Source organism: Brassica napus, chromosome A1 (assembly GCF_020379485.1).
Source record: "Brassica napus cultivar Da-Ae chromosome A1, Da-Ae, whole genome shotgun sequence".
Classification (NCBI taxonomy): Eukaryota; Viridiplantae; Streptophyta; class Magnoliopsida; order Brassicales; family Brassicaceae; genus Brassica; species Brassica napus.
In genome coordinates, this window is record NC_063434.1 from 20,374,766 (window position 1) to 20,390,512 (window position 15,747).

The 15,747-nt window shown below is 32.2% G+C and overlaps 4 protein-coding genes across 6 annotated transcripts; all 4 read left to right on the top strand.

The window, feature by feature from the left end:
• The first annotated feature begins 1,582 nt into the window (after positions 1-1,582).
• LOC106422443 (S-protein homolog 9-like) lies at positions 1,583-2,337 on the top strand. The gene has a single exon (XM_013863235.3). The coding sequence runs from the start codon at positions 1,832-1,834 to the stop codon at positions 2,258-2,260; it is 429 nt and encodes a 142-aa protein (XP_013718689.2). The 5' UTR covers positions 1,583-1,831; the 3' UTR covers positions 2,261-2,337.
• Positions 2,338-3,076: 739 nt separating this feature from the next.
• On the top strand, positions 3,077-4,892 carry LOC106422397 (protein GID8 homolog). Of its 3 annotated transcripts, none has more exons than XM_048736216.1 (7): positions 3,077-3,257; positions 3,353-3,459; positions 3,531-3,690; positions 3,759-3,865; positions 3,936-4,067; positions 4,141-4,297; positions 4,446-4,892. In XM_048736216.1, the coding sequence occupies exons 2-7, from the start codon at positions 3,409-3,411 to the stop codon at positions 4,454-4,456; spliced, it is 618 nt and encodes a 205-aa protein (XP_048592173.1). In that variant the 5' UTR covers positions 3,077-3,257; positions 3,353-3,408; the 3' UTR covers positions 4,457-4,892. The 3 variants fall into 3 exon arrangements, with proteins under 3 accessions (XP_048592173.1, XP_013718648.2, XP_022575639.2); XM_013863194.3 differs by having other exon boundaries at positions 3,078-3,257; positions 4,474-4,892; XM_022719918.2 differs by having other exon boundaries at positions 3,087-3,257; positions 3,439-3,459; positions 4,474-4,892.
• Positions 4,893-5,877: 985 nt separating this feature from the next.
• On the top strand, positions 5,878-9,075 carry LOC106422469. Its single transcript, XM_013863255.3, has 2 exons — positions 5,878-6,653; positions 7,676-9,075. Exons 1-2 carry the CDS (start codon positions 6,336-6,338, stop codon positions 7,832-7,834), a joined length of 477 nt encoding a protein of 158 aa, XP_013718709.1. The 5' UTR covers positions 5,878-6,335; the 3' UTR covers positions 7,835-9,075.
• Positions 9,076-9,369: 294 nt separating this feature from the next.
• Positions 9,370-10,429, top strand: LOC106422460. The gene has a single exon (XM_013863250.3). It carries the CDS (start codon positions 9,531-9,533, stop codon positions 10,272-10,274), a length of 744 nt encoding a protein of 247 aa, XP_013718704.2. The 5' UTR covers positions 9,370-9,530; the 3' UTR covers positions 10,275-10,429.
• Positions 10,430-15,747: the final 5,318 nt, after the last annotated feature.

The window sequence follows — 15,747 nt, forward strand, 5'->3', positions numbered from 1 at the left end:
TATTCTAAAACGTTTACCAAAAATATAAATCAACATTAAATGTAATATATTATTTAATGTTATATTTGATTATATTTATTTTAGTGAAGATGAATAATTTACTACCATATTCTAAAAAATTTACCAAAAATATAAATCAGCATTAAGTGTAATATATTATTTAATATTATACTAGAGTTTGATCCACACAATCGTGCGAGTGTTTATTTTCATTTTGATGTATATATATTTGTATAGAACTGATAAAATAAATTATTGAATATTAGATATAATTTGATTTTTGTTTTTAACATGTTAGTAATGAAAGTATATTATTAGAACATAAGTTTTTATGTAATGTAATTCAAACATATATAAATTTAAATTGGGATTTACATAATATAGAAATCTTCTTACCTATTAAAACAATATACATCTTATAAATGGATCAATATACTATGTCATATCAGATGGCTCATTACTAATTAGTAATTCAATTATCTTGTTCTCAAAACTCAAAAGTATAAGAACTGTTTTTTTGGGAAAAAAACATATGTACGTTTCTAAATCTAACAAAGACTTTAACCTTCTTCTTTTTTTATTATTGATTACTTTTTTTTTTCTGCTTACGTTATAAAAATGTATAACTTTGATATAATCGTAAAAATTTTAAATATATTATTCCATTTTAATGCTATGTATGATGTAATTCTAAACTTTTATTGCTTAAGTTTTTATTTGACATTATTAATATATAAAAATTATTTTTATACATTTTAATTTGTTATAAATTGTTATTACATTATAATATAATTTCAAATTCGTTACAATAAATTCATAATTTGAAATAATCAAATAGATAGCCCCCTTCAAAATATATATTTTAGTTTCTACAGTTTGCAAGCAAATTATATTTAAAATTTATTTAGTTATACAATATAATATATATTTGTTTAGGATCATTTATATTTCCTTGTTGTGTTTAAAAATATAGTTTAGCATCTATAATTTTAGTATGTAGGAATATTTTAAAGATAAATATATTGTTAAATTCAGATAATCTATACTTATTATTTTAATAAATTTTATACATGGTTTTAAGTTAAACCCCTTTTAATGATGAATCATATTTATAATAGAATTTTTTTTAAAAAATAAATAACTTAATTTATTAATTTAATTTAATTTTTAATAATTAATTCATAAAGTACTTTTATTTTAGTATAATATATATATCTTATAATTAGAAAGTTTATGAAAATATCATAAATATTTTTTTATAATAAAATTTTAGTGAAAATTGATTTGAATTAAATTATAATCCTAATTAAGAAATTAATTAATGCATTATTATATAAAACTTTTTTTTTGTTAGATTATTTCAACAGGATTTTTATAATTAAAAATAAAATAAAAAAAAAATTTATGTGAACTTGTTATATATATATATATTGATTATATAAGATGTGATATGTTAATGATGTAAACATGTTAAGTAGAAATAAATGAGATATGATTTTCTAACAAATTTTCATTTAAAAAAAAATCACACATAAATAGAAGTTGTGACTTCTATTTTAATAGAATAGATTTGAAAATATTTACTTTAATGGGATGAATAAATTACTACCATATTTAAAAAAAAACATTACCAAAAATATAAGCCAACATTAAAGGAAAAATGATTGTAGAGATGACTTATGTGAAATAAATTTGCAAACAATATAGAGGGGATATGGTCATATGGTTTTCCTATTTAATCATGAGTGTGCAGGACTTTCAAATAATCATCTAATAATATATAGGGGATTTGAAATAATAAAATATTCTGAAAGGAAAAGTACACATCAAAATGATGAATCGCCTTTTGTGTTTTCAGCTTGTCATTACATTGTGCTTTGGGTTGAGTTACGCCAAGTTCTACGAGAAAGACTCCGTACATTTTAATAACTCTCTTAATCCAAACAAGGTTCTCAAAGTTCATTGTATATCGGACCAAGATGACTTTGGCGACCACTTTTTAAGCCCGGGACAAACTTATGATTTTAGCTTTTATGAAAGTATTACGAAAACAAAGGTCGATTGTGACTTATGGCAGGGACCTGATTTCAGGTTTCATGCAAAGTTCAGGGCATATAAAGGTGGTGGATTCATCGTTCATTATGGCAAGAAAAACTTTTGGGATGCTAGAGAAGATGGGATTTACTTCACACATGGTAAAGAGTTACCCAAGTTGGAGTATAATTGGTCAATTCAGTATTTAATTACTCCAATGAACTGATATCTAGATCCTCTTTGTTTAAGCTGAAAACAAATATCTTATATCCTATGAATAAAAGGTTGCAACAACATTTATCATGTGTCTGACTATTGGTGGAATTAGGAGTTTTTCTGTTTATTAAGAACAAACACAATTTTTTCATTATTTATTCTTCACAAAACATAGTTAAAAAATCTGGAATACATTTTCAAGTTTTTAGATACCAGGAAAGTAGTTTTAAGAGTCGGATAAATGGTCCCCTAAAACCAAGTAGATTTTGTTCTCCATGTATCTCTCTTGGGTAGGGCGAAGTTCATCTCAAAAGAAAGAAGACTTAGGGATCATCTCATCTTCGCAACAAGATTTCAACGAATTTTTAGATTGTATCGTCCTTACATCTCCTAACCATACACAATCAAATTTTTTTTGTAAATTTGCAATCAGAGCCGGTCCTAGTAATTATTTGACTACAAGCAAACATAAAAATGTGGCATATAATTATTTTTTTTTCAAAACTTTTTCAAAGGGGAATTGAATCCACGACCTTTAGCATTTTGTATGATATACCCAAACCACTACAACTACGAAAAATTATCTATCAAAATATGATCGCTAAAATATTTAATCTTTTGCGGGCGAAAGCACCAGCTCGTTTGGCTTCTGGATAGGGCCGGTTGTGTTTACAAATCCTCTAGAAAAGACCCGTAAGTAATGTTGAAGAAAATCAGAAAATGGAGTACAAGTGTTAACAAGCAATAAGTTCGAACAATGCTTTCCGGTTTACAAATAACCAAACCAAGAAACCGAGTTCATTAATAGTAGAAACCGGATCGGTTCATGAAGACGGTTCGCCAACATATCATTATCCTCTGAAGAAACTCCATCTCTTTTCTTTCTATCGACAAAATCCAAACTTTCATTACGAGATTGTAGAATAATTAGGGGAGCAAGCAAGAAGCAATCAAGATCCCTCAAAATCTCCGTCGTCTTCTTTCTCCAGATTCCCCCTCTTATACAGGTACTCTTCCCCTGGAAAATAGAGTCGCACACACTTCCTTCGAGTTTCCTTTTGATCGCTAAAGAGAATTGGAATATCGTCTTTTTTTTGTACAGGTAAGAAGTTGAATTGAGTGGATTAGATTCAATATGAGACCTGCACTCGCCTTCTAATGTCATTGTTTCGGATCTTCATCAATCAGGACGACGACGACGACGATATGGTAAAATACACTCCTCTCTCTCTCTCTCTCTCTCACTGTTCATTGATCCAACTTGAGTTGATTGTAAAAAGGCTACTTCGAAGAAAGTGATCACGCGTGAAGAGTGGGAGAAGAAGCTAAACGCTGTCAAGCTTAGGAAACAAGACATGAACACTCTCGTCATGAACTTTCTTGTCACCGAGGGTTACGTTGACGCTGCTGCCAAGTTCCAAACGGAGTCTGCCACCAAACGTATCCTTTCTTGATTTTGACTTTGAGTTTTGTGAAAGTTTTGTTCTTTTTTCCTTATGGAGAAACAGCAGAGATCGATCTCGCCACCATCACTGATCGAATGGCTGTTAAAAAGGCTGTTCAAAACGGTCACGTCGAGGATGCTATTGAAAAAGTTAATGACTTGAATCCTGAGGTATACAACAACAATCAATCAATGCCTTCTCTCTCTCTCTCTCTTCTTCTCTGATCCGTCTTGCTTGCAGATACTCGACACAAATCCGGAGCTCTTCTTTCATCTTCAGCAGCAAAGGTTGATTGAACTTATTCGACAAGGGAAGACTGAAGAAGCCTTGGAGTTTGCTCAGGAGGAACTTGCTCCACGTGGCGAAGAAAACGTTATATCTCTCTCTCTTTATATATGTTGCTCGTTGACTGTTTTATAACTCTTCTTGTTGATTCTTTCTGCAGCAAGCGTTTCTCCAAGAACTGGAAAAAACTGTAGCGCTGCTTGTTTTTGAAGATGCCTCTAACTCTCCTGTTAAAGATCTTCTTGACATCTCCCACCGTCTTAAGACAGCAAGTGAAGTGAATGCAGCTATTCTCACTAGCCAGAGTCATGAAAAAGGTAACTAGCTCTCCATGTTCTGTTTTCCTAGCCACAAATTGCCTTTTTATCTCGATCATCCGATCTAACAGTAAAAAGTTTTGTATGACAAGCTTTATCTTCTCCATATAAAATGAGCTAGCATCATTAACGTTCAGATTATTTCTAGTAAATGGTTGATGTTTGTGAACAAACAGATCCGAAACTTCCAAGCTTGTTGAAGATGCTGATTTGGGCTCAGAACCAGCTGGATGAGAAAGCAGTGTATCCGCACATCAATGATTTGTCTACTGGCCAGCTCCAAGACCCGCCAGAATAATACTTCGTTCAGCAAGTGGAAAAAAACTGCTAAAGGGAACAATCAATGATGCCCTTCTCTCCCGTTTCAATCTCTATCAATAAGTCAAGATTCATTATGTTTTAGCGAATGCTCTCTGCTTTCCCTTTTTCTTCTTGTTGGACCTTGAATTGTTTAGGATATGTATGTAGAAGGGAACATAAAGCTGTTTTGTAGGCAATGAATTACTCTCTAGTCAAAATGTTGTGATTGTCAACATATCCCATGACTCATTGCATGGTGTGCCCATTTGATTTGAATGAAGTTATTTGACCTTTCCTTGTTTCGATCTATATGGGGTTGTTTGGAGGAACAAGAGAGATTGGCTTTTCCTCTTCACATGTATATGGATCCTTGGAATAAGGTTGGTACTGTTCTTCTGGTACTGACAGATAGCTTTGAATCTTATGGAATGAAGAGAGTTTACATTTGTTGTGTTATGCTGTGGAGATTATTCTGAATCATTGATCTTTTGTTGACAGTTTTTGGCGTCCAATATGAAGTCTTAGATTATTTAAAACCCTAAGAAATCCTGTATCTTGCTATTTGTAGATCTCTCATGATCTCACCAAATCATTAAAACATAACTCTTTACGCTGTTGTTTACTCCTCAAGAAGCCCAACATCTTCTTCTTCTCTCTTTTCATTCTGTCGCACATAAAGACTAAAGACAGTCATGGAGCGTTAATTGAGAAGATTACCCAAAAAGATTGAAATTAGGGTTTCAAAGGAGAGATGAAGAATAGGTATAGCAGATGATTTAACTAAAACGATTATGTAAATAATGTAAACCAGTTCCCACGTCGATTAGTTATCATGTTTATCAAGGGTATTATAAACTGTTGCATACTATAGCAATTGTCAATTGGTGGTAGGAAAGGAGTTCATGAGTCGGTTTGGTGGAAACTGGGGCCCAGTAGTTCGAAAGATTGAGGCACCGTCTTTATCAGATTGGAACATAGGCAAACCAGTTCTCTTACCAACATGTACGGTACCCATGAGTGTCACATTTTCTGATTTTGATTATTTTCCGGAATAAACTTACATTTCATATTTGGAACAAGATAGCTTAAAGTATTTTCAATCTTTGTTTAAGTTCAATTTTCAAGTATGATCCATTTAAATGAACTATTTGAATAAATCATTTGGATGCATCATTTAAATGGTCCATCTTCATAAAAATGACTGATTGACAAACAAACATTCTTCAAACAATTCTGTTTTATATTTAGGAGACTCAAAATGGAGATCTAAGAGTTGCAGATGCTTTAATAGGTGACGATATCAAGTGAAAATATGTTATACCCAAGATTCATGAATGTCACATTTTCGCATTATTTTCCAGAATAAACTTTAAAATTTTATTTAAAATATTCTTTGATTGTTTTTTTGCAAGTATGCTTAATCTTTTCTTAAATCTAAAGTATTTTCTATCTTTGCTTAAATACAGTTTTCAGTTCTTTCTTTGAAAATATTTTCAAGAAATGATGTGCAAGAAAAGGGAAACATGTGTATCCCCAAAAAGCTACTAGAGTTCACGTAAAAGATATTTTGAAAACCTGAAAGCTTTCACATTCTCTCACTTTATCCCCCTCCCCCCCACATTGCTCACTCTTTCTATTTTAGATTTTAGTTACTCCCTCTCTCTCCCTTCTTTTGGCATGGCTGAGCCAAGAACACAATACAGTGAATGCAGCTAACAAGAAATATCAAAACAACGACATGAGAGAGCTAGAGAGCTTCAAAATGACGTCACTATATCAGAACCTTCAATGGCCACCAGTGGGAGCTCCAACGAATATCCGACAAGAGGAGCCATGGAGATCTCAGTTCAACGATCCAGTCAACGCTGTTTCCTTTGGTTTTATCGCCACCGCCATTCTCATCTCAATGTTCATCGTCATGGCCATCTTCGAAATGCTTATTCGAGCCACCACCACTAACTCACATTCTTCTCCGGGTCAGGTCCTTTCGGATCTAGAGTCGCGGGTGGGGCTCAATGGCCTTGCATTTTCTAAGTTTGGTTGCGAATCTCCCAAGGCAAGTTTTCTTTTTTTCCTCATTTCTTTAGTTTTCCCAGTATAAAAATCTTCTTTATTAGAGTTTTATGTGATAGGGATGTGATCCAGATAATTCTTTAACTGCTTTGAACACCCTTTTTTCCAAAAAGCAAAACAAGAAAACATCATAGCGTTTGTGTACTCATTGGAATAAACTGACCCACACACATGATGGTTTTGCATACTATATCATTAGTTTTGTCACACACACACACATACACACACGGATACTTTTGGTGATGTATTCATTGAAAATTTGAAATGATTCGTCATCATCTATGTTTGATTTTTTTTTTTACCATAGTGACAAAAGAGAGTGAAAAAAGCAAGATAGAAATGTAGTTTTGTTCTGGCGTGATTGATTGGTTTGTAAGTATTTATGAGTGGGAAAGAAAAAGCGGATTCTATGCGTATGGAGCTAAAAGATGTGGTCTCTACCATATTTGACTTTAACATTCCTTGGAACACAAAATGGCCCACTGGCCTTTTCTTCTTATTTTACATGTTTCTAATTGGGAATAATATAGTTCCATACAGATTACAGATTCCCTTTCTCTCTTATCACTTCAAGTTTAGTAATAAGTATCAGCTTAACAATACTCTAATGAATCTAGGTCGGCTTGCTTGAGAGATGATTTGATTCTTGGAACGCCAAATCTCACTCAAAGACAGTGAGTTTTTGTTGAGTTAAACTATTATCTCTATGAAATCTTTATCCTTTCGTCTCAAAAACTCATCTACTTTTGGTTAGGAATAGTCATTTATTTGGGGGTTGGCATATTACACTTTCATAGGAAACCAACCATGTGATCAGAACTGTGAATCATTCAAACACATGGATGATTCTTTTAAGTCCTGATTCAATTAAAGAAAACTGTATTACTTTTGTTAACGTCATCTTAGAAACCTAATACATTTCATTTGTCCAACACGGTTAGAGGTTTAGATCTGTTTTTGTTTGCTCAATGAAACTGTTTGGATATTAATTTCTGTGTTCTCCAGTTAGGTGTGTACTCAAAAGGGGTCTCGGTGTTAATGCCAGGAGACAATGTACCTACATTCATTGCTTACCATGCACCCGTACCCGTACCCGTACCCGCACTTGCAGACAAAAAGTCCAACACTCCAAGTTCCAGCTCAAACTCCATTCAAGAATGTTAACAATTCTAGATTTTCATTATTCAGTGTTTTGTTCCTCTGTGATTGTGGCAGCTTCATCTCTTAGATTAAAGGAGGTTGTTATGAGTATCTTTTCGTAGATATAACTAAAGGAACCAAGCTGCTAAAGCCTGGCTTAAGTATATAAGTATTTAAGATTTGCCAGATTTTAAAATTTATTTTCATATGCTTATTACAAGAAAATTACTTGAAGGGAGAGAAAATCAATGTGTTTTTTCACTGTCGGTGTGAAAAGTGTGCTGTAATATTTTATTGTCGGCCTACTCAATCTTTAATCCCGAACCTAATAAGCATGAACTTGTTTGAAATATATAGATGTGGTAAGTGGTAACATGCTTTTCTGGTTGTTAGATTCGTCTTATGTTATAACTTATAATACGATCTGAGATCTCTGAGAAAACCTTTATCTCTCTCACCTTTATTATTATATTTGGATTTCATGAATTATAATATCTCAGAACTAAACTATCATCTGCTTTTACATACATTGCTTTATTTTTGTCAAAATGTTTCTTAGAGCTTACGTATCATCTATACTAAATTTTTGTCTGGAAGCTCAATAATGTTTATAAAATTGTTACGTTCAGTGGTAATTAAAAAGGGAGATGACCCAATGTTTGGAGTTGTATAGATCTGAAACCATGTTATATATGCATGTGACTAGAAATATATAGATATATCTTTTAGATCTTTAAATATGTTTTTTTTTACGACATCTGCATTATTTTTATCCTGAACTTTCGTTTACACTTTTAAGAAGTTTTTTAACTAATCTAATTTCAAAGGATGTGAATGGATCTCACATAAAATTCATTTTATTATTGTTGACTTGACCTTCAACATAACACGAGTGGACTTCTGGAATGAGTTTAAAGAGCGAATAGAAGGAAGAAAGGATCTGGGCCGAGACTCGGTGAAGCTCGACATCTGATCTGCATAACAACCTTACCCGCAACACATTGTGAAGCTTAACAGATTTATTAAGTCGAGATGACGTGTACTGTCTTCTTAACCCGCATAACAACCTCACCCGCAACAAGAGAGAGAAAAACAGAGTTAGAGAAAGAGTCAGTTTACGCATCTTCTAAACTCCGGGAAGGCTCGATCATTGTGAAGTATAGCATCACATTGTGTTGTGCTAAGTATCAATATTCTCTTGAGTTGTATCACCATTGATTCTACAAAGTGATCTATTTCCCGTTTAGTGCATTTTTGGGAGGAAAGTCAAAGTCTCCCATGACACGTAGCTACTGCGGTCGTGAACTCATTAAAGTGATTGTGCTAATAACTTGAAATCATCGACACTTATATAACTTAGTAGGACTCAGATCAAGTTCAATCACCGGTCTTATTGTCAACAATTATCTGCAAAGTTAACAAGACTTTATTAACGTAATTATATTCGAGAGTCAAGAAATTGAAATATGCATGGCGCTTATTCACCACTACTATTGAGTTATTATGAAAAGTAAAGCTACTTTAGGGTAGTTGGTATTATTTTTTCACTCATATCAATTTATCAACTGTCCCAAAAATTTTAACAATAAATACTCTTTCACGTGCTCTAGCTTCACAATAATGAATCATCCCCTCTGCTGTCATCTCACAACCAAAAGAGTAGTACTACTCTCCATCTCCGATCAAACGACATCGTGTTCTCTCAGCCTCTCTCTCTCTCATGGGTTGCTGCGTTAGCTCCGGTACAGCTGATCGGACCAACGAGAACGTGTCCGACAAGAACACGACCATTGGCGAAGAAGAAACGGTCGTCAAAGAAGTCTTGTCAGAGACAGCATTTCACACTACTTCCTCTAGTGTCCAAAACTCAGTCATGGATGATCCGGTGAAAAGGAAGATCCGAGGAAGAGAGGAGGAAAAACTGAAAGCTGCTCCGGATTCGTGTATGACCCGACCCGACTCGAATGACCCGGAAGAAGGATCAGAGGTTTCGGAGATATGTAGCTTGAGCTTGAGTGAGAGTGTTTCTTCGACGGCTGTGATGAATGGGTACGGTGAGGAAGAAGTGAAGCAGAGGAAATCTCAGAGATCTCCGGCTAAAACTCGGATCCGGGTCACGGGTAATAATTATCCGACCCGTAGAACCGATCAGTCTCCTCGTAAGAGAAACAACGGAGTGTGTAATAGTAATACTGGAGCGAGAGTCGGGTCGGGTATGAGAGACCCGGGTGAGAGATCCGGAAGAAGGTCGAGATCGCCGGCGACGAATAGATCCGTGATGGATTCGGATCAGAGTCGGGTGGGTGGGGCAAGGACTCGTAAGAATGGTCAGTCTCCGGGTCGGGTTAGGTTAGATCCGAATAAAAACACTTCGGATCAGCAACCATATCAAAACCACGGTTATACCACTGAAGAGTTGTTAGAGAACCCACTTGTTTCATTAGAGTGTTTCATATTTCTCTGAAGAAAAATGATATTTCGAGAAAGACGGTTTTCTTTAAAAAAAAAAAAATTTGAAGCTGGATTGTGTAATTCGTAATGCCACTTACCTTACCTCTGTAATTCATTTTTAATATTACAAATAAATATCCCAAAAAATAATCTCTGTAATTCATTTGTGTGTTTTATTTTTTGTCGAAACATTGTAATTTGGTATACTGATGTCAGGAAAATTAAGATTATATAGAAAAATGGTTTTCTTTTTTCTTCTGTTTGCTTGTTATATCTTTGGATAATTATGGTTGTAATGATATTTTATGAAAATATACTATTTTTTTTTTGCTTTAATGTTAAACTAGATTTTTCATCCGCACATCTGTGCGGATAGATTTTCATTGTATAAATATATAATAGATACCATTGCAAAACTTTCAAAGATATAATTTAGATTTTAGTGTTATATATTGTGTAAATCTATAATGTTATTAGTTATGTTTCTTATTAGATATTATTAATGTATAATGATTTGTTTTATACATCTAAACTATTAAAACTGAAGTATATTTTGTACTTAACCCTGACATTTCCACAAAAATTACCACTTTATGCCACTAGCATTAAAACTCAGCGTTTTTATTTATTTTCTAAACTGAGACCATCGCTTTTTGTATTAGTAAACCATCCAATGACAATCCAATTATAATAACATCATACCACTATCCTACCAATCGTTTTAAATATTTACTAACACATATAATTAAAAAACCAGTAGTAAACCAGAACACTACAAAACCATCTTAATCATCGTTATTGTCATTCTAAATTCTAAAACATACAACATCAAACTCAATTGTGATACTACCTTAGTTCATCTTTGTCTACTGAATCTATAGAGTCAATAGAGACACTCCTACCTAGCTTTCCAGAATTACACTTAAACATCTAATTTCGGTTTAGATGTTACCTCGGTTTAGCTTTGTATGCAAAATCAAAAAACCAATTTTGATCGTTACAACTCCATGTCATTGTCGATTCAATTAATCCTGAAAATATCAATATGTAGATCGTAAGTTATATCATTATTAATTAAAATCATGTAATTAAAAATCAAAGTTATCTTAAACAAGTCGATAATATACTAAATGAATATACTTGCCCAAATATATTTCTATTTTTAAGCATTCTCCATAACAATAGCGATGTCAATCAAATAAAAAAAATATTTTTAAGTTATTTTAATCTTGCAAATCACCTTTAGTATCGACTCATTAAATACCTACAACCTTATGATTACGGTAACTCCATAACAATCAAAACAATTTTTGGAATAAAATCGATCTGTATATTCTATATTAATGATAAAAAATCACAAATACCAACATCTTAATTGGTTTTGTCGCGTTAACCCTAACTTTACTCACTACCTATATATATATATATACTAGATGATAACCCGCGCGCATGAGCGAAGTGAATTTTTATAATAATGTTTGTTTATTAAATGGTTTTAACATTTTGCAACACTACGATCTTTCTCGATTACAAAATGACGAATACAAATATTGGTCTCTTAAATATATCACCGTTGTTGAAGAGTTAACATATTACATCTCATTCTAATTATATTTAAGATTTCATATGCACAAAAAAAGTTAAGTTTTGAGGATGAACCAAATCACTAAAACCAAATAGGCAACATCGATTGTATAATGACGAAAGTAGATTAGGTTTTCTGCTCTCGATTTATCTACTTTATTAAAATAGAAGTACAAATAAGAAATAGCCCAAACACTTACCACTTAATTACAAACAATGCCACTGAAGTAATTAATAAACTTAAACCTAAGTTTTTTTTTTCTTCCTAAATCTATTCCACAACAAATTCATGATAAATATTACACTTAATGCACATTAATACTATAAACCTTAATATGTAAAGTAGAAAACCTCTTTCCATAAATTCGTGAGTATTATCCTCTATTAAATAATGTTTATTACATTTTTCAAAATTTTGTTGTTAATGAAATCAATCAACAATATTTAAAAAAAATTAAAGAATATGCCGTATTTGGGAATAAGAACTTAATAATGAGAACATATTTAAAAATATCCATTTTACTTGATAATTCTAAATTTGTACCTAATTAAAATTTTCAAATAACCAATTTGACTAATCTATTTAATTAATGATATTGTTTTAGATATATATAACTAAAATGCTATTAGAAAATTATTTTTAAATTATGTATGATATTACATATGTTCAATTGAATTTTACCTTCAATTATTTTTCTTTAGTAAGGATTTGAATATTAGATTTGGTAATAACATGTACATTTAAATATTAGTATTAAAAAATTAAGAACACGTAAGATTTTTCTTATGAGAAATTGTAATAGGGAAAGTTTCAAAAGAATATTCTTCAAGTTTTGTATGTAAAAAAAAAACATTTAGACAAGATAACAATGTTCTAAAAAAGAAAAAATGGTTCATATAAAATAAAAAAATCCTACATATAATGAAATGTTAAAGTCAATAAGTTAAAATAAAATTAACTTGATAATAACATAAATACAAGAAATGCAATTACTCATTCTAACAAATTACTCATTTTAATAAGTATAATATAAATATTTTACTAAAAATGCATGAAAAATATTTATATATCGGGTTGAGAAATTTAAAATTAAGATTACTTATATAACAGGTTGAAAATTTAAATATAGTTATCATTTATGACCAAACCTATCAAAACATGTCAAATACTATTTTCGTATATATAATTTAGTTTATAGAAAACACACACATAAACTAAAAATAAACTAAAAATATATATTTTAAGTATTATGCGTAATCTCATAATATACATGAAATATATATATATATATATATATATTGTGATTCTGTAGGCCAAGATCCATTTACCAAATAAATACTCTTCAAGCATAAGGCCTGTCTGGTTTGGTAGCCGTACATCATCCTCGGGTTTTGAGTTTACATCAAACGAAGCATAACATTCGCTTTGAGGATGTCTAATTAGCTCCATCGGGTCCCGATTGATTCTTTTGAACAGCTTATCATTCCTAGATTTCCAAAGATACCAGATGATCCATGGATATAGATCTATGTCTAGTTCCGGATTGTCTATTTCATTCTTTCTCCAAAAGACAGCGAGGACCTTTCTTTTGCTGATTATTTCAAAACGGAGGCATCATTAAAAAATAGATAGACTTGTAAGATAATATGTAATGGAAAATAAGGAAGTGAACAATTGTGGCGACACTATGAGCTTCGGCAAACCAGAAAGAAACGAGGATTGATTATACAATGATGACAAAGTTTCAGAATATTGACTATAAATAGATAACAACAGATATGATATGTCTCACCATCAATAAGTTTATTGACAAGAAAAAGAAAACACCAGGTTTGAGAAAAAGCAAGGCAACACCGAAAGAAATGGCAAAGAACATCAACTCAGTCAGCATCACCGTTCTCTTGTTCGTCCTCTTGGTGGCTTCCACCGGTAATTCTAAGAAAAAAATTATCTATCGTATTTTTTAGTTGTATTTTAGTTTTCTTACGCTGATGATTATGTCAACATGCAGAAATCCTCAAGAGCGAGGCTCAAACATTTTGCTTCGAGTGCGGACCGGTGCCGTTCCTAGGTACAAATGCTGATTGCTTTAACTGTTGCAAAACCAAATACGGGAGTCCTCCAGTCGTTAGTGGGGTTGTTGAGGGAAGTGAGAAACACTGTCATTGCTATTGTTGATCCTTGAAATAACCTCATGCAATCACCATGTGTAACATTTGTTTTCAGTCGGTGACATGTCTGTTTGTTTATGCTCAAACTTCTTTTGCTTCCCAATAAAACATCAAAGGGCAAAACTTATCACTGCTTTGCCCCTAGTTTATGCCTATGTTGTGTGTACTTTTATTTCATTATGAATACAAAAAGTTGTTTTGTGTTTGTGTTCCTCGTTTCAGTTCCTCATACACTCAGTCTTCTTGTCGCTAAAAAGTATCTATAAATATTGAACTGGTCTTGTTGTATAAACTTGTTTGCGTCTTGCATATTCACTAGCTAGAAAAATTAAATTTGCTATATATAATACCAAAATCGGTTTTCATCCTGAAAAAGAGTTCTATAGTGAACAGAAATAGAATTATATATTGAAAAATGCTAAGAATATGTCGATTTTTATTGAATAAGGCAGTAGATGGAATGATACAGTTAGGAAAAATAATTTTATGCTTTTCTAGATAGAGAGTGTAACATTCATTATATAATTTAGTTCATGGGGAAAATTAGAAATCTACCATATAAGAACTAAAAAAGTGTTTATTCTTTACAAAATTCGATACATACCAAATGATCGATTAATAAATTAGTAAATGCTAAAAACAAATTGTAGAATTAGGTCAATCAAAAAAGTAATACGAGTAGAAAACAACATTAATTGCTTCTTAAGATAAAATGAGAATAATTTAGTGCATGTTTTTCATTATTTTATAGATAAACCTCAAATATACCATTTAAATAAATAAAAAGATTAATTTTTGCATCAAATTTCCTAAGAGGATTCAAACCGAAACTCTAAATCTCAATTTCTAAACATTTTTTAATTGAATAAACTAAATATGATGGAACGATATCCCTAGAAATAATTATCAGAACCGACAAAAGCATGGTCGGGCTCGGAAAGGTGTTAAGCAAACCAGGTTCGAAACCTAACAAACTCTGATTACCAGCTTGTATGGCCATGCAACACGAGTATCTAATTTTCATTGCGAACAACAACCGTGTGTATCTTGTGCCAGTGGACAAACGACCAAAGAGTTAGTCGGTTTGATTTCAGCCCAGATACCTTCGGTAATAAAAACAATATATATAAATACTAGAACCTAATGATAAAAGAGATATATAGGTGACATATTTTCTATATTCCTAGAAAAACATTGAATCTTAAACATCTAATATATCAAAACTGTATATATTCTTTTAAAAATCATATGGAGCATAAGTTGCAAAATTGTATGAAAATATAGTTTTTTCAATAAACCTCGTCAAACTGAGCCTTATACGTAGAAATAAACATTGGAGGCTATTACTGATAAAAAGAATGTCGCCAAACCCTTCCATCTCTCTCTAGGCTCTCTCTCTCTTCAAATCGTCATTTGCCTCTCTACTCCCGGTGCGTGAGTCAATGGTGGAAATGGCTTCTCCTTTTTTCTTTTTTAATATTTGTTCTTTTTTCTGGAGCTTCACTGCTTTTCTCTTGTTTGATTAGTCATGTTTCAGAGGCCCAGTTTATTTTTATTTTTAGTGGTTTGGAAGAACCGAAGCCATACGACATAGTAGATGCCGATCCTTATTATGTTAGATCTCCTATCTCGTTGCTTTTCTGGCTAATATTCGGTTTCGGGACGTCAGAGGAGATGAGACACCATCAGGTCTAGAGTTTTATGTGGAAGAGGGATAGTTCTGGCATCTC